This window comes from Mercenaria mercenaria, chromosome 3 (genome assembly GCF_021730395.1).
Source record: "Mercenaria mercenaria strain notata chromosome 3, MADL_Memer_1, whole genome shotgun sequence".
NCBI lineage: Eukaryota > Metazoa > Mollusca > Bivalvia > Venerida > Veneridae > Mercenaria > Mercenaria mercenaria.
In genome coordinates, this window is record NC_069363.1 from 98,751,654 (window position 1) to 98,771,153 (window position 19,500).

The 19,500-nt window shown below is 35.7% G+C and overlaps 1 protein-coding gene across 3 annotated transcripts in view; it reads right to left on the minus strand.

Moving 5' to 3' along the window:
* Positions 1-19,500, minus strand: part of LOC123523897 (protein Hook homolog 3-like) — a 56,344-nt gene that overhangs the window by 24,410 nt on the left and 12,434 nt on the right. For all 3 annotated transcript variants that reach the window (XM_053539440.1, XM_053539438.1, XM_053539439.1), the window contains exons 5-10: positions 19,256-19,404; positions 18,627-18,677; positions 16,491-16,574; positions 12,648-12,742; positions 4,537-4,616; positions 3,353-3,417 (exon numbers count right to left, since the gene is read on the minus strand). In XM_053539440.1, coding sequence (XP_053395415.1) covers positions 3,353-3,417; positions 4,537-4,616; positions 12,648-12,742; positions 16,491-16,574; positions 18,627-18,677; positions 19,256-19,404 — 524 coding nt within the window. The remainder of the gene's footprint in view (positions 1-3,352; positions 3,418-4,536; positions 4,617-12,647; positions 12,743-16,490; positions 16,575-18,626; positions 18,678-19,255; positions 19,405-19,500) is intronic.

The window sequence follows — 19,500 nt, forward strand, 5'->3', positions numbered from 1 at the left end:
AACCCTGAAAGTATCTCTGAGCTGACAATTCTGAACCCTGAAAGTATCTCTTAGCTGACAATTCTGAACCCTGAAAGTATCTTTGAGTTAACAACTCTGAACCCTGAAAGTATCTCTTAGCTGACAATTCTGAACCCTGAAAGTATCTCTAAGCTGACAATTCTGAACCCTGAAAGTATCTCTGAGCTGACAATTCTGAACCCTGAAAGAATCTCTGAATTGACAATTCTGAACCCTGAAAGTATCTCTGAGCTGACAATTCTGATCCATGAAAATATCTCTGAGCTGACAATTCTGAACCCTGAAGGTATCTCTGAGCTGACAATTCTGAACCATGAAAGTATAACTGAGCTGACAATTCTGAACCATGAAAGTACAACTGAGCTGACAATTCTGAACCATGAAAGTATAACTGAGCTGACAATTCTGAACCTTGAAAGTATAACCGAGTGGACAATGTAAGAATTCTGGAAGGAAACTTAGCCAGCAAAAGCTTACACAATGAATTCCTTTCTTCTCAATAACTCTTTAAGTACAGCTGTGCAAGGTGGGGCAATATAAGCTTGAAGTTTTAAATCACAGGAGGAAATAAAATGCTTTTTATTTTTTTTTTTGGAAGGGGGTGGTCGGGGATGTCAAGTGATATTAAGGAATGAAAAACAAGTAGGGCAGAGGAGTTATGGTTAATGTGAGGGTTTGGGAGGGGAGCAATGTGCATTTTGGCATTCAGTATATCATCTCATCACCACTTACCTATCAATATCTTGAATGGTTATTAAGTTACAGTACATACAAAATATATGACAGATTCAACTTTGTAGTGACCTTGACCTTTCACCTACTGACCCAGTTCATGTGCTCTGTATGCTAAGTCTTAAAAAAATTTAAGTTATGCTCTGGACACAAAAATGATGCATAAATTTGACCTTTTAGCTAAATCTGTGCCCTAAACCTTTGACCTTAGACCCAATATATGTCATCTCATTGCAACCTGCCTATATGAATGGTAACTAGAGCTATCACTAAAGGTGATGAATGTATACCCCCCCCCCCCCCCCATGCACTGACACAGTAAATTGCAATTTGACGCACACAAGATTGCATAATTATGTGGACTGTATGTATACAGTATAGTAACAAAAAACAAAGTCCCATAACTATGCAGAATATTTATCTAAAAGAACGTAACATACACCATGCACAACTAGGGTTGGTACTGATCACTTGTGTGAAGTTTCATTAAATTGTGTGCAAGGGTTCGGAAGATTAGGCATGCACAAGATTGCATATGCAGACTGTATTTACATAGTATGTTAACAAGAAACAAAGTCCCATAACTCTGCAATTTTTGTTGTTGAAAGAACCTAACATGCCCCATGCACAACTAATGTTGTTACTGATCACTTGTGTAAAGTTTTATTAAATTGTGTCAAGGGAATGAGGATAGATGGTGCACACAAGATTGTGTCTATGTATATAGTAAAGTAACAAGAAACAAAGTCCCGTAACTCTGCAATTTTTTTTTCTGAAAGAACCTAACATGCCCCATGCACAACTACTGTTGTTAATGATCACTTGTGTGAAGTTTCATTAAATTGTGTCAAGGGGATGAGGAGAGATAGTACGCACAAGATTGTGTCTACGGACAGACAGACAGACGGACAGACGGACGGACAAACAGTCAGACAGACAGACAGACAGACAACCTGAAACCAGTATACCCCCACTTTCAACTTTGTTGCCAGGGGGTACAATTAAGTTATGCTCCTGAGAAGTAATACAACCAATGGCCAGAAGCAAGGGGCCCCTGGGGTCTTCCTACTCCATCAAAGCTGGAAAGTCAACAACCTACAATTGTGTCGATGGGACATTAAACCCAACAAATAACAAGAGGGCCATGAAGGCCCTGTATCACTCACCTAACCTAGGAATCATCAAGATTAACATTCTGACCAAATTTCATTAAGATATGGTCATAAATGTGGCCTCTAGAGTGTTAACTAGCTTTTTCTTTGATTTGACCTGGTGACCTAGTTTTTGACCCTACATGACCTAGATTCAAACTGGACCTTGAGATCATCAAGATTAAAATTCTGACCAAGTTTCATGAAGATACAATCATAAATGTGGCCTCTACAGTGTTAACAAGCTTTTCCTTTGATTTGACCTGGTGACCTAGTTTTTGACCCCAGATGACCCAATATCAAACTCGTTCAAGATTTTATTTAAGGTAACATTCTGAACAAGTTTCATTAAGATTGGGCCAAAATTGTGACCTCTAGAGTGTTAACAAGCTTTTCCTTTGATTTGACCCGGTGACCTAGTTTTTGACCCCATAAGACCCAGATTCGAACTTGACCTAAAGATCATCAAGATTAACATTCTGACCAAGTTTCATGAAGATACAGTCATAAATGTGGCCTCTAGAGTGTTAACAAGCTTTTCCTTTGATTTGACCTAGTGACCTAGTTTTTGACCCCATCGGACCCAGATTTGAACTTGACCTATATATCACCAAGATTAACATTCTGACCAAGTTTCATTAAGATACAATCATAAATGTGGCCTCAAGAGTGTTAACTAGCTTTTCCTTTGATTTGACCTGGTGACCTAGTTTTTTATCCTACATGACCCAGATTCAAACTGGACCTTAAGATCATCAAGATTAACGTTCTGACCAAATTTCATGAAGATATAGTCATAAATGTGGCCTCTACAGTGTTTACAAGCTTTTCCTTTGATCTGACCTGGTGACCTAGTTTTTGACCCCAGATGACCCAATATCGAATTCGTCCAAGATTTTATTGAGGGTAACATTCTGACCAAGTTTCATTAAGATTGGGCCAAAATTGTGACCTCTAGAGTGTTAACAAGCTTTTCCTTTGATTTGACCTGGTGACCTAGTTTTTGACCCCGGATGACCCAATATCGAACTCGTCCAAGATTTTATTGAGGGTAACATTCTGACCAAGTTTCATTAAGATTGGGCCAAAATTGTGACCTCTAGAGTGTTAACAGTCAAATTGTTGACGACGACGACGGATGGACGACGGACGGAAGTTCCTACATATGGATACTTATGTGGCTAATCTTTTGTTCTCTCTATTTTTCTTTTAGCCACATAAGAGAAAAATAGCCACATAAAAGCCTTACGGAAGGAATGACATCAAAGAAAAAGTATGGTTACCTATTGTTCCTATAGCCACCTAAGTATGCAAATGTGAGCTCGGACGGACGGACGACGACGGACGACAGACACAGGGCGATCACAAAAGCTCACCTTGAGCACTTTGTGCTCAGGTGAGCTAAAAATTTATAAAGTTGCATTTCAATATTCAACCTATATACATACCTTGTCTATTAGCTCATTAATTTCTTTCTGCAAAACATCCACTTTTATTCGAAAATCATCTTTGGCTAAAATGTAGAAATAGAACAGAATACTACCTCTGAGATCAATAGATAAAATACAATCATTATCTATGTAATTGTGCATTTTCTGTTTAGTGTTATTGAACTGTTCCTTTTAAGCCAAAGGCTTAACTAATGGCCAATTCAGAAATATATATGAAAGATTTTTCAATTATATACCACTATGAGTCATCATATCTCAGAGCAACATATTTCAGTGCAGCCTTTTAATGAGAAACCAATGTCTACATATGATATTAGCTCATACATTTCTACCTGGTACTTTTGTTTGCTTTTAAATATGCTTCTAAATAATGTTCGAAATATATAAAACAAGAGTGCCAGACTTCACAAAATATGCCTATCGAACTTGGCCTAATTCAAGGGGCCGTAGTGCCTGGGGAGATTTGGCTGGTTATATTACTTGGCCAGTGATATTATGCCCACAAACATTGTCAGTTTTGTGAAGATCAGATGAAAACTGTTAAACTTGGAGTGCGGACAAGGCTAAATTCGCAGTTTTTCGAGTAATTCAAGGGTCATGATCCAAGAGTGCCTAGGGCTATTTGGCTGGTTATCGAATTTGATCGAGAAATTATGCCCACAGTCAGCAAGTTTGGTGGAGATCTGATGAAAACTGTTTGACTTAGACAGCGGACAAGGCTAAATTCACAGTTTTTTAAGTAATTCAAGGGCCATAATTCAAGAGTGCCTAGGGCGATTTGGCTGGTTATCCAACATGGCCGAGATATTATACCCATAAATATTGTCAGCAAGTTTGGTGAAGATCGGATGAAAACTGTTCTACTTTGAGAGCGGACAAAGCTAAATTTGCTCTTTTTCAAGTAATTCAAGGGCCATAATCCAAGTGTGCCTGGGGCAAATTGGCTGGTTATCGAACTTGGCCGAGATATTATGCCTGCAAACATTGTCAGCAAGTGATGAAAACTGTTCGAGAGCGGACATGCTTTGGACAAATCCCACCCACCCTCCTGCCCGCCGCCATGGGTGTTCATATAATATGCCCCGCTCTTTCAGAGACGGGCGTATAAAAATTGCTGATAACCACAAAGTATATGTAAAATGGCTACTTATGACTCAAAGTAAATGTAACAAATAACTTACTAGATTCAAGTTTATAATTTTCCTCTTGGCATTGCTCTAGCTGATGCTGGATCATCTGAAATCTCTTCCCTGCAGGTGTACTGTAAAATATTGCTGAGGTATTAGAAGTGTTCATTTCTTTATAAGCATCAATGAATAAATAAACAAGCTGGACATAATCAATTCATAATTTTAGGAAATCAATAAAACCATAAAAAGAAAAAAATGACGACATAAGTGCTGATTTTTGGTGGGCTCGATTGTGTACAGTATCTGCCCAATTTGTCTTCATCTCAGTCTGATAAGCTTGTAGAGCATCAATTTGGTACACCGGCGGGACATGCCAAATTTTCCAATCGAAACGTCACAGCCCATTTCGGTGTATCGATCATGTGATAGGGACAAACGGGTGTTTTATGAATCGAGCACACCTAATATTCAAACAAAAACACAAATGACTGAAAAATTTGAAAAGCACTATCACTAGTTATACATACATGCTTATTCTTGTTGCAATCTGATGGCCGTACCAGCTAAGATTTTCAGTTGCTTTCTTTTTTCCTTAACTTAAAATTTAATAACTGCTCTAGGAGTAAGGAGATATATCAATGACTTGTTTAGAGTTTTCAGACCATTAATCAATAAAAAATTTCAATTTAAGACAATCCCAGAAAATAACTTAAAACAGTTCACTCTAAAACAGTCACTACAGAATGCATTAATCATTAAAACATGTCAGTAAATCGACCATTTTTCACATGGATAACATTTTTTTCCTCCAGTACAGTCAATGAAAAACACCTTGCAAAACTTTTAGCAGACTTTTTACCATATCAAATTTAGAAGTTCTCTTCCCTTTTATCATGCTCTCCTTGAGGCTTCTCAATTTCAAAGAAATTATCAGGGGTTCCATTTGACCCGGGACCCCGGGTCCGGACCCGGGAGATTTTCAAAAGACGCTCAAAGGACCCGGCATGATACTTGCCTGTGCGTCCTTCGGGACCCGGAGGCATTTTCCTTTGATAATCCTTTCTCTTATCATTCATTTCCTTCAGTAAAACTATTTCCACGATAGACACGTGTATTCCAAAATAAACACTGACGCGGTCATGCCCTCCTGCCTTTGATCTTCTGCTAAATCCCGCCCTTTCTCCTGTAGACTTGCCTCGCTGATTTTTTTTATCAGCAAGTTACGTCACGGCGAGTGCACATACCGGTAGGTAACAAGAATCAATGAAGTGTTGAAGATAATTGATAAAGCGTATTGATCCCGTGTACTGTCAAAAAAGGCGCCAATTATTAAATTATCGTAAGCAGCAGATTACCGAGCATGTGAAAAGTGCCCTGCAAGATTTTTTCATGCAAACTTTAAATTAGACCATTGCTTAGTGATCATACCGTAATTTCAACAAGAAGCTTCACAAATTTAGATGAATTTTGAAAGTAAAAATAAGTTCAGAATGTCCGTTCACGAGTCTAATTACACCCGATGTCATAATGCATATTTCCAAAATTCCTTAAAAAAAACTGACTTTCAATGCAGTTTTTAATGATAAGTAGCATCATTATTTGAGGAACTATCTCTGATTTAGCTTAGTTTGCCAAGTAAACTGAGCAAAAACTACTTTCCGATGACATTCCGAAAGTGTACCAGTATCCGGACAGTACATTTTGGATACACTTTTATATAGAGTGTTATAGCACTGTTCTGTTATTAAAAATTAAATGAAACTTAGAAGAAAAATCTAATAAAAATAACATGAATTTTGATAAATATTAGTTTACAATATATGACCTGAAACTGACATTTTTATTTAATATGCTGTAACATGATCTTGGGTTTATTGTTTTCTTATAATATAGGTAAAGATCTACGAATTACTAAATAAAAAAATATAATCAATTATATGGACGTGTTGGGACAGGACTCCTGTATTTTGGAAAAGGACCCTTCAAAATTTGGGCCCAAGGGTCCTGGGACTCTTGGGTTTTCAGGTCTAGTGGAACCCCTGAATTATCTAAATCATCAAAAGCTTGACAAAATACTTGAATATAAATGACTCGTCTAGTAAGCTGATTTCATATTTTCTTTGCATAATGTTATGAATACTGATATACTGATAAAAAGATTTAAAAACATGTCAATTCAATATTGATAAAAACAAAGCTATTACTTTTAATTAATTGATTAAACAAGAAAATGCATAAATAAAATACAAAAATCCTCAAAAAGCATACATAATTATGTGCTGTTACTTTGGTATACAAAAGTACAATATATTTGTATGTTATCCAAGAAAGAGAATAATATATCATATAGCAGTTACATGAGCAGTGTTATATGGCAGTAAAAATAAGTAAGAAATAAGACTGCATACAGTACAGATATTAATAACCCATATGAGCCGCACCATGAGAAAACCAACATAATGCGTTTGCGACCAGCATGTATCCAGACCAGCCTGCGGATTCGCAGGTTGGTCTGGATCTATGCTGGTGGCAAATGCACTATGCTGGGTTTCTCATGGTGCAGCTCATATAATTTCATGTATAAAACATGTTTAATCAAGCAATTTTAAAAGAATTACATGTAAATTCTTTTTCTTTATTTGCTGGAAAAAAAACACAAATATCCGCTGGATTTTATTGCTGAAATTTGCTTATAATAAATAACTAATCTGGCACTCAGCATAAGTCTTTGTAATCAACGTACTGGACTGGTCTACAAAAAAAAGTCTCTGAACTAGCAATTTCTGTACTAAACTCAAGTTATATCTGATAAAGAAGTATGCTACACTTGACTACTGAAGAATTCTAAATAAAACAGTATGTTCAACTGGAAACACAAATTTGTGGTACAGAAACAAAAAGGAATTATTAAATGTCTTATATGGAAACTGTAACTAATATTAACCCAAAATGGCATTACTACTAAAGCATCTTGGTGTTACTACCACAAATCTGTGTCACCAGTTGTACAGTGTGATAGGCACAGAACAGTCTAAATATAGGATAATACTACCTACTTTACATTGTTTAATATTCTCTCAGGTAAATGAACAAAACAAGAGGACCATGATGGTCCTGAATCGCTCACCTCTTCCCACATGACCCAGTTTTGAGTATGACGTCGTTTTTTCTATTATTTGATATAGTGACCTAGTTTTTGAGCTCATGTGACCCAGTTTTGAACTTGACCTAGATATTATCAAGATAAAAATTCTGACTAATTTTCATGAAGATCCATTGAAAAATATGGTCTTTAGGTTTTTCTATTATTTGACCTATTGACCTAGTTTTTGAAGGTACGTGACCCTGTTTTTAACTTTACCTAGATATCATCAAGGTGAACATTCTCACTAATTTTCATGAAGATCTCATGAAAAATATGGCCTCTAGAGAGGTCACAAGGTTTTTCTATTTTTATACCTACTGGCCTAGTTTTTGACCGCACATGACCCAGTTTCGAAACTGACCTAGATATCATCAAGGTGAACATTCAGATCAATTTTCATGAAGATCCATTGAAAAATATGGCCTCTAGAGAGGTCAAAAGATTTTAATAATTTTAGACCTACGGACCTAGTTTTTGACCACAGTTTACTCAGTTTCAAATTTGACCTAGATATCATCAAGATGAACATTCAGACCAACTTTCATACAGATCCCATGAAAAGTATGGCCTCTAGAGAGGTCACAAGGTTTTTAATTATTTGACCTACTGACCTAGTTTTTTATGGCACGTGACCCAGTTTCCAACTTGATCTAGATATCATCAAGGTGAACATTCTGACCATTTTTTATGGAGATCTATTCACAAGTATGGCCTCTAGAGAGGTCAAAAGGTTTTTCTATTTTTAGACCTACTGACCTAGTTTTTGACCGCACATGACCCTGTTTCGAAATTGACCTAGATATCATCAAGATGAACATTCTGACCAATTTTCATACAGATCCAATGAAAAATATGGCCTTTAGAGAGGTCACAAGGTTTTTCTATTATTTGACCTACTGACCTAGTTTTTGATGGCACATGACCCACTTTCGAACTTGACCTAGATATCATCAAGATGAACATTCAGACCAACTTTCATACAGATCCCATGAAAAATATGGCCTCTAGAGAGCTCACAAGGTTTTTCTATTATTTGACCTACTGACCTAGTTTTTGAAGGCACGTGACCCACTTTCGAACTTGACCTAGATATTATCAAGGTGAACATTCTGACCAATTTTCATGAAGATGTCATGAAAAATATGGCCTCTAGAGAGGTCACAAGGTTTTTCTATTTTTAGACCTACTGACCTAGTTTTTGACAGCACGTGACCCAGTTTCGAACCTGACCTAGATATCATCAAGATGAACATTCAGACCAACTTTCATACAGATCCCATGAAAAATATGGCCTTTAGAGAGGTCACAAGGTTTTTCTATTATTTGACCTACTGACCTAGTTTTTGATGGCACGTGACCGAGTTTCGAACTTGACCTAGATATTATCAAGGTGAACGTTCTGACCAATTTTCATGAAGATCTTGTGAAATATATGGCCTCTAGAGAGCTCACAAGGTTTTTCTATTTTTAGACCTACTGACCTAGTTTTTGAAGGCACGTGACCCAGTTTTGAACTTGACCTAGATATCATCAAGGTGAACATTCTGACCAACTTTCATAAAGATCCCATGAAAAATGTGACCTTTAGAGTGGTCACAAGGTTTTTCTATTTTTAGACCTACTGACCTAGTTTTTGACCGCACATGACCCAGTTTCGAACCTGACCTAGATATCATCAAGATGAACATTCTGATTAATTTTCATGAAGATCCCATGAAAAATGTGACCTCTAGAGTGGTCACAAGGTTTTTCTATTTTTAGACCTACTGACCTAGTTTTTGGTCGCACGTGACCCAGTTTCGAACTTGACCTAGATATCATCAAGATGAACATTCTGATTAACTTTCATGAAGATCCCATGAAAAATGTGACCTCTAGAGTGGTCACAAGGTTTTTCTATTTTTAGACCTACTGACCTAGTTTTTGACCGCAGGTGACCCAGTTTCGATCTTGACCTAGATATCATCAAGATGAACATTCTGACCAATTTTCATAAAGATCCCATGAAAAATGTGACCTCTAGAGTGGTCACAAGCAAAAGTTTACGGACGGACGGACGCACGGACGGACGGACGCACGGACGACGGACACCGCGCGATCACAAAAGCTCACCTTGTCACTTTGTGACAGGTGAGCTAAAAATGAACACTGTTTTGTTATTTTGTCCAGATATAATACAACTTCCATTTTTACTAGGATCAAGAGTTTTTTTAACAATCTAGGGTGCAAAAATAAATTGACTTTTAAGTAGCATAATGTTCAAGAAAATCAAAAGTGCAACTCAAAATGCAAAAAAAATCACAAGCTTAGTTAAGTGTTCCAATGTTTCACAATCCCTTAAAAGGTATCAATATCAAAGAATATTTCAACACAGCAAAATCAACTATATACTGTTTAAATTTTAAAGGTGTGTTATCATGCAGACATGGCTTATCAACAACAAATTCAACCACTCTGCAGCTACATTACCAACACAACCCTGTGACAGGTTGTACACACTGTGGCAGCAACTTTACATAAATAACACATAGTCAACTCCAGGTGTTAGTATTTTTTCAATTTTTTTTTCAAATGTTTTGTTTCACAATGTATCATAATCCAATCTGACTTAAGTACTTGATCTTCTAAACGAAGATCTGAAAACGACCCATTCACATACGTCTTCTGTATATTTTGGATTTCCAGTATTGCTATTTATATTTTCACAAATGTATTTTGATTTGAACCAATCAGACAACTTGTTCAAATGTCTAAGAGTAAGAAAAATTTGCAGTCAATCCAGGGCTCGAACCCGGGACCTCTCGCTTATAAAGCAAGTGTCCTACCGACTGAGCTAACAGGCTATCTGACATCTTTCGACATAAAAATTGTAGATATCAAAAACCAAGGCTTTTTAAAGCTTGCAGAATGTTGTAAGTTAGCTCTTGATTGGCTAGCGGAAGGATCGTCAGAACGAGGCTATCAATAGCTCGTTGTCAGATCCTATGCGTAGCGTAATAGGAGATGTACTTTAGTCAGATTGTATCATAATCATTCTAAGCAATATCTGTATCAAACTGCATGTAAAGACATAAATCACTATGAAAATATACTAGATGAACTGAACAGAAGGTTTTAGTGCAAGGAATTTTATAATTTATGACCCTGTTGCTTTGGACCTAATATTCAATGTAATTATCATTTTGGACCTATCCTAGTGACTATTTTTCATTCCTTGCTGCATAAACACAGTGATCAACCAGTAACACTGGTTTGCAGTAACAGCTAATTGTGCAGGAAACGTAACAATATGTTTGCAGCAGTTCCGATGGCAAAATACTAGATAATGTTAGCAATATTTGATTCTAACCTGGTTCTGATTTTGCCACTGAAATTACAGCAAATAAGTTATTTTTACTACAAAAATCAAGAGTTACTGCTGCAAAAGGGTGTTACTGGTCCAATTGACTACTAGCACTATTCAGTATACATTTTTTATTTCAAGATTATTTTGAATTTACATTTGTATAAGTTGAAAATCTTCTTTTAAATTTCTTTGTTCAAATAACTTCTGACTTAATGCTGTTAATTTATAATGAATTTTGTAAAGAAAAAAAGCATAAAAACTACATAAATATATATTATTACTGGCTGTTGGGTAAATGTTAGCATTAGCCAGGGTATATACTGTCTTCTACTGCTGCTCTCTCAGTGCAAATATGTACAGAACTTTTTAACAATTCAATCACATCAGAAAAAATCAACCTGAAAATCAACCTGAATTCAAAAAGTTACATTTTTCCCACTTTGCAGTTATTAAAATACTGGACTTAACTGTTAAAATCACTGACCTATCAGCACAAAATGAGCAGAAATTGTCAACTCAGCATTAGACAGTTGCATCTGGATATAGTATAAGACACCAGATACAACAGTTTTGCTTTGAAGAGACAACATGTAAAATGTCTACAGATAGTTCATTATACAAAATGCATCAATCTGTCAACACCTCATACCATTGCTTTCTACTTACGTATAAAAATTGCTGTAAGAGTCATCAGCATATAAATACAGGTTTATATTTTCAGCATTTGAGCCGTGCCATGGGAAAACCAACATAGTGGGTGTGCGACCAGCATGGATCCAGACCAGCCTGTGCATCCACGCAGTCTGGTCAGGATCCATGCTGTTCGCTTTTAAAGCCTATTGGAATTGGAGAAACTGTTAGCGAACAGCATGGATCCTGACCAGACTGCGTGGATGCGCATGCTGGTCTGGATCCATGCTGGTCGCAAAGCCACTATGTTGGTTTTCTCATGGCGCGGCGCATATAAATACAGGTATATATTTTCCTAAAAATTACAGTGGGGAGAGATATTTCCAAGGAAAGGCACGACAATGTTTCTCTTACATGCTAAACATATTCAAACTAAGCCTGAAAAGGCATGCCAAAATACATATCATAATATCTGAAAAGGTATTTTAAGCCGATGTAAGTTTTCTAAGAACTGATCTCAGAAGAGAAGGAAGAGAAAAACAGTACTTCATGCTATTTCACTACTTCATCTATTACAAAACAATCTTTAACCTACTAAGCTCTTACATAACTAAGGCTTGACACATTTAGGTAGTTGAAAAATATTGCAAACAGATGCTAAACCCAAATGTTGCTGGTTCAAATCCTGCTAAGGTCAGGACTACAACTCAATATAGGACACTTTTGCAGTGGTGAGAAAAATGGAAGTCAACAAATTTCAGCTTCCAATTTTAGTAAAAGATGAACTTCTAATACCGTTGTTAAAATCATTAACAAGAACCAATAGTTTTATGCCTGTTTGATAGTTTATTCACTGGAGTGAAAGTGACATCTTTTAAAAGACCTCCATTAGAATGGTTATCTGGTGTCATAAGTAAATTAAAATCCATCTCACTTTATAATATGCCATGAAGAAACTGCTTTAACAAAGACAAGATAATCAGAAACAATTTGGACTCTGCGGACTAGTTATTTCAAAATCAACATATAAACTGTGCTTACCTTGGATCATCAAGATTTTCTGCCTGATTGAGCCGTTCAGATAACTTCTCATTCTCTACTGATAGGTTCTGTTTCTCTTCAACTAAGGCTGTAACCTACAAAATATTGGATCACATGCCTATTTAAAGAGTATTACCTTAATTCACATTTGTTTGTGATGTTTTTGTTTATTTCCCACTGGTTCCCTTTTCACGCAGCTTTTATTTAAATGAAACAAGAAAAACATATTCCCCCTAAATGGCACACCTGATAAAGTGTTAGATTATGGGTTAAGGTAACAACCTTTTTTTCTGTGACCTTGAAGTGATCTGTGATCTGGAAGGTACAGACCTGTTTCTTGTGTGACCTGTGACCTGTGACCTTGAAGATACAGACTTGACTCCTGTGTGTGACACATCTTCACATCATGCTTAATTATTGTGCAAAGTTTCAAGGACGAAAACCTCATTTTAATAAACATAAACAAATTGAACATTGTATTATCACATTAACTTGAACTTTAAGCTGTTTAACTTAAAGAAATCTAATGATTTGGTTATAAAATGGTTTTATAAAATATCTATTCTTAACAATGAAAAGGGGTGACACATCCCAAATTATAATCAGTATAATAGGGAATCCAATACTAAGGAATCCTGCCAAGCTTTCACTAACATTATCAATGTAAAAAATTCTCATCTCAAGATCATTTAAAATGTGACTGACATCTTCCTTGGCTGTAAAAGTAATTTTTGTGAAAGTGCTAGAAAAAACAGGGAATAGAAGGTCTTAAGAATTTTGTACATCCGAGTTGAAATTAGTGAAAACCAGGCTATTGCAGGTTAGAAATCCTAGAAACAGCCATCTAGTGTAGAAGTCCTCTACAACTGATTTAAACAAGCAAATTCGATGTTGTGGAAATCCCTGCCAAACTGGTTTAAGCACTTTATAAAGCATTCCCTGCAAACAATAAGCTGAATATCGTTAACGGATGCCACTTTGGTCCAAATTCATAATTTTAACATGTCCAAAACATTGTGGAATTATACTTATTTCACTTGGGTATTGATTACATTTTACTCGGACTTTATCATAGACTCCCTGTGTAAAATCTCAAACTTTAAACTAAAATAAAGGTATTACATCAATATAATATTTCAATGAAACTTCAAAGTTTTGTTGTTTGTAGTGTCATCTGGGGCATGTGCACTGAAATTTTTTTATTTGATTTCTAAAATAGTTTGATATTTATTTTTAAAGCCACTATATCTTCATTGTAAATATACTTAGTTATACCCAAGTGGAAACTGGCAGGTACTCGAAAATGCAGCTCTCTGATTGGTCAATTATAACCCCTAATGTACTGTGATGTCATGATAAAGTTATGAATATTTCACTCAGACTGCAATTATTTGGTTATTTTCAATTAATACCTAATTTCTAACAAATGTTACTGAGCAAAAACTGGTTTTCTATCATATGGAAAATTGACCTTGACAAAAGCAATCATAAATAAAACCAAACAATGGTCTCTACACAAGATACTTATATACCAAGTTTGGTCTACATGTCTCATTCCTCTTAACTGAAGTTACTAGGTGAAAACCATTATTTCTATTTCAAAGTTACTGTAATAGTAACCTTGACACTGACCAATAAAGTCTGTAAAAAGATCCTTTGGAAGCAAAGAATGCAACCAAGAAGAATAATAGCAGACTCGGTTTGATTGAGTCTGTTCATGAGAGGTAATGAAATGTGCAACACCTCTCACGCCCCCTAGCACCGGCTTAAGCGGAACTCTATTACACATATGTTGAATGGACTCCATGATTCCAAAGGACCAGAAAATATAACAACACTGAATCCAAAGCAACCTAAAAAGCAACTGATCCTTGGTCTCTATGTAAGCTACCTGTATCAATTTTGGTTGCAATATCTCATTTCTTACTTTACTTTTAGTAACAATGACCTTGAGCCAAGCTACCCAAAAAGCAACAAAACATCTATATAAAACTACCTATGTAATAGTAACAAGGTTGGCCTAGAAATGTCATTTCATCAATCTGAAGTTACCAAGTGTAAACTGTTATTTCTATTTTGAATAACAGTAACCTTGACACTGATCCAAGCACCACAAAAAGCAACTGATCCTTGGCTTCTACACAAGCTACCTAAACAATAACTTTGGTTACCCAAAATGCAACACTACCTTGGTCTCTGAGCAAGCTACCTACATATCAAGTCTGGTCTACATATTTAAGTCTCAACTGAAAATATTGCACAGTAACCATTTTCTATTTTCAGCAAAGGTGAACTTGACCTGGACTCCAGTGGAAAGAATGCATAACTCAGTCTCCAAGAAAGCTACATATGTGTTACAAGTTTGGACACAATAACTAATTCCCTATAAATATTACCAAGCAGAAATGACCCGTATTCCTATATAGTTTCAAGTAATACCTTAATAATAAATACTAAGGGTCATATTGTGTACTTCAAGGAATCTCTCTGAAGCTTACAATTAATGTTCATATACTTAAAACCATGTCTAAGATATGGCCCTAGACAAACAGAAGGACAGTGTCAAAACTATTTCCCTCTGCCTTCAGTTACAATAAACAGCTATGTTAAATCTAACCATATAATATCTGTATAACATTTGCTGAACCTTGCATTTTATACTAATAAAATAGCAAATGAAAACAAATCATTATTTTCATTAAATTGTTTCCAAAATTTAAAAAAACACTAACCCATAGATAAATCAGTTTTGAAGATAAGATGACAGACAAGACCATAAACAGCAAGACATATTATAGCACGCATTTGTCCACATAAAGGTCTAACAGTATCAAAATCGAAAATTTTTGGGTCAAAACATATAACAGCCAGGTATTACTGCCTGGTATTCTATGAAAACACATCTCTGTAATTTAACACCTACACCTCTGTATGTACTGTCTTACATCCATTACTTAAACAATGTGTTTCCAAGACTTAAGATCTATTTTAGAAATTAAAACTTGGTGATAAATGACAATTCTAAGCCAAAATCATTATTCAATGTTAAGATGTATTCGGATGTTACAGATTTAAATATGCTTTTGTTTTCTTTTAGGAACTGAATATGCTCAGTTTACAGGCAACTGAAATTCACTGCTGATGTCACAACATATTCTGTATTGTATAAAAGACTTTGCCCTGAACCAAAAGCACTATCTAATGTTCAGATATATATGGACTTAACCCACAGCAAGACTGATTTCCTCTTCAGCTTCGTAAAACTACATTCAAAATAAAGAACATTGTACATCTATTCATGAGAAGTTTGATAAACAATATTTTTGAAATGTAAATAATGAAGGGCTTCCGCTAACAAATATGCCACACACCCACTTCAAGGAAGGGGTTCTGATATAGGATTTATCACAAATAGTGTGCATATATTTTTTGCAAATGTGATTGCCCCACACCAAGGAGTTTCACTTACAACATCCTGCTAGCATGAAAGATACAAACAGAAGTAATAATAAAATAAACAAAAATTACTACATGTCCAAGTTAACATGGCCCGCTTCAGTAAATTATGCAACATGCTTCAGTAAGTTATGGAAAAGAGTGTGTTTATAAGGAAAACAATTTTTTTCTTTTAATACTTTTTCTGTTAATGGAAGTTAAAAACAATAAAATGGCCACCAAAAAACCTTCTGTTATCAACAGTATCACTATCAGGCCAGTTTATGATGGTCAATAAAACTAGACTAGAAGTGCTCCAGGATTTCTAACCAATCCATACTAGGTTACTTCCCATTAACCAACAATCTTTCAACAAGGTACTTATATTGTATGACATAATGACATTACCTGTAAATCAAGTTCATGGCAACGCTGCATCAGTTCCTCTTTTGCTTCAATGGCACTGTTTAACTCTTCTACTGTTCTCTTTAACTGAAGAAAAACATTCCTTTGTTCAAACAAGATATGTGTGATTAAACTTTAAAACAAAGAAGAAGAAAAGCAATAAATAAAACAAGAACTGTTTGTAAAACAGATACGACCCAAAGATAGCTTGTCTGAGCCAAGTGGAATGTAATTTTATATGCTGGGACCATGACCTTTGATCAAAAACCTTAAACAAGAGGGCCATGATGGCCCTATATCGCTCATCTGAGTAGAGTTGCTTGCTTGGACAAATTTCTTAGCTAAAGCTTTAAAACCAAGAAAATTAGGAGAGATAAGGTAAAGATTATGCAAGATTATTTTTGAAATCTGTAAAAAAATATTATAGTTGGTCCAAATCCTTTTGCTGTAGCTTAGAAAACAAGAAAGTAGGTCAATAGGTCACAATGATGGTCACTGAAAATCTGTTTAAAGATCGGCATGCAAAACTATACATGTCATCCAAATAATTTTAAAAGCTGTATCTTAAAAAACAAGAAAGTAGGTCAGTAGGTCACATTCAAGGTCACTGAAAATCAGTTTTAAGATCGGCATGCAAAACTGTGCTGACATCCAAATTTCAAGGCTGTATCTTAAAAAACAAGAAAGTAGGTCAGTAGGTCACATTCAAGGTCATTGAAAATCAGTTTTAAGATCGGTGTGCAAAACTGTACTGACATCCAAATTTCAAGGCTGTATCTTAAAAAACAAGAAAGTAGGTCAGTAGGTCACATTCAAGGTCACTAAAAATCAGTTTTAAGATCGGTGTGCAAAACTGTACTGACATCCAAATTTCAAGGCTGTATCTTAAAAAACAAGAAAGTAGGTCAGTAGGTCACATTCAAGGTCATTGAAAATCAGTTTTAAGATCGGTGTGCAAAACTGTACTGACATCCAAATTTCAAGGCTGTATCTTAAAAAACAAAAAAGTAGGTCAGTAGGTCACATTCAAGGTCACTGAAAATCAGCTTTAAGATCGGTGTGCAAAACTGTACTGACATTCAAATTTCAAGGCTGTATCTTAAAAAACAAGAAAGTAGGTCAGTAGGTCACATTCAAGGTCACTGAAAATCAGTTTTAAGATCGATGTGCAAAACTGTACTGACATCCAAATTTCAAGGCTGTATCTTAAAAAACAAGAAAGTAGGTCAGTAGGTCACATTCATGGTCACTGAAAGCCTTTGGCTCAGATGAGCTAAAAACATCAGTGGGGAGGTCATCTACCATCCTCTGAAGGTGCACAGGAACAGCATTCTGAAATCATGGAGCTTAAACCATTTTCAGTGTAGAGGTCACTGTAAATTGACCTTTGAGCTACTGCCAATGCAGTCGTATGCAGTATGCCATTGGCAGTATTTGCAGCATGGTATTCAATACACAACTTAAATACTGGATCACATGCCTGTTTATAGAATATTACTTAATTCACATTTGTTTGTGACATTTTGCTTTATTTCCCACTGGTTCCCTTTTTACGCAGCTTTTATTCAGTTTTTTCCCACTGGTTCCCTTTTTACACAGCTTTTATACAAATGAAACAAGAACAAGGAGCTGTGTTCAATAAACGCTTGATGCCCCCGGTGGCATCCTTGTCGATACAAAGCAACCTAAGTCCAAAACGAGGTCAAGGTCAAACTGAGGTCAGGTAATGTTTGAAGATGAGGAATGCTCAAAGGTTACATCTGTATTAGTATCAATTCATTCTTGTAAGCGCTATTGATGCTAGACGAAACAGTCCCATTTGATTAACCAAGAGATTGCTGTATAAAGCAACCTAAGTCCAAAATGAGGTCAAGGTCAAACTGAGGTCAGGTGATGTGTGAAGATGAGGAATGGTCACAGGTTACATCTGCATTAGTATCAAGTCATTTTAGTAAGTGGTATTGATGCTAGACTAGCTGAAAAATCCCTACTTGTGAAAACTCAAGACATAGCCTTTTCTGAAAACCAAATGCAATGCATAAACTATCTATGGCACAGCCAAAACTTACAGATCTGAAAGGCTAGTAACCAGCATCCTGCTTTGCAAAAACATAATCAATTAGATATTGTATTATTTACCTGTTCTCCTACTTCAGAGTCCATGTCTGTAGTGATTTCTTTGGTCATCAGCTGAAATATATCCTTGCATGTAAGTCTTTGTAAATGATACAATTATTTCAATCAAGCTACTCTAAAATATTCTTTGATATTCTTTGAGCAATTAACTGTAAAACCCAAGATTGCTAACATTTTCAAAATCATACAAAAAATTTGTTCTCTATTTAATTATAATGTGTTTTATTGATCACAAATAGGAGTGATATGCAGAGACATAAGTCTTACGGCATTCTGCACCATTTCAATCTTCAAATCTTTGAGAGACATCTAAATAACATTACATATTACTTAGTTCATTTAAAATTACATACAAACATACTCATCTCTAGTGATAACGAAGAATAAAACCTTTTAATCATCTCCCCTCAAAATATTATAGTGAATCTGACAATTGTTTTTGCAACACATTTGTCAATACCGGCACTTTGTAGACTTACAACAAGATCAAAGTGAAAAGTAAAGATTTTTTCTCTCAAAATTTTAGCAAAATAAATACTAAAAGAATAAGTGTGTAAAGGTAAGCCTCAGAGACGCCATCATTTTCTATTTAACACCAACAACACTTTCCAATGAAGTGAATCTTGATATACCTCTTGTATAGCAGTCATGACAACATGTTGTACGGATTCCTCCATCGCCATGATCCGCTGGATATACTCCTGTTTCTCCGTGCAGTTCACCGCACATCCTAGAATCAACTGTAGTAGTCTACCCAACTCACCGTGGTCACTGTGCTCTCCTAAAATAAATGGAACATGACAGATTTTCACTGCAGAATGTTTGTTTATTTCAAAACAATTTTTGACCATTATTCTGGGTAAATAATGGTAGTCAA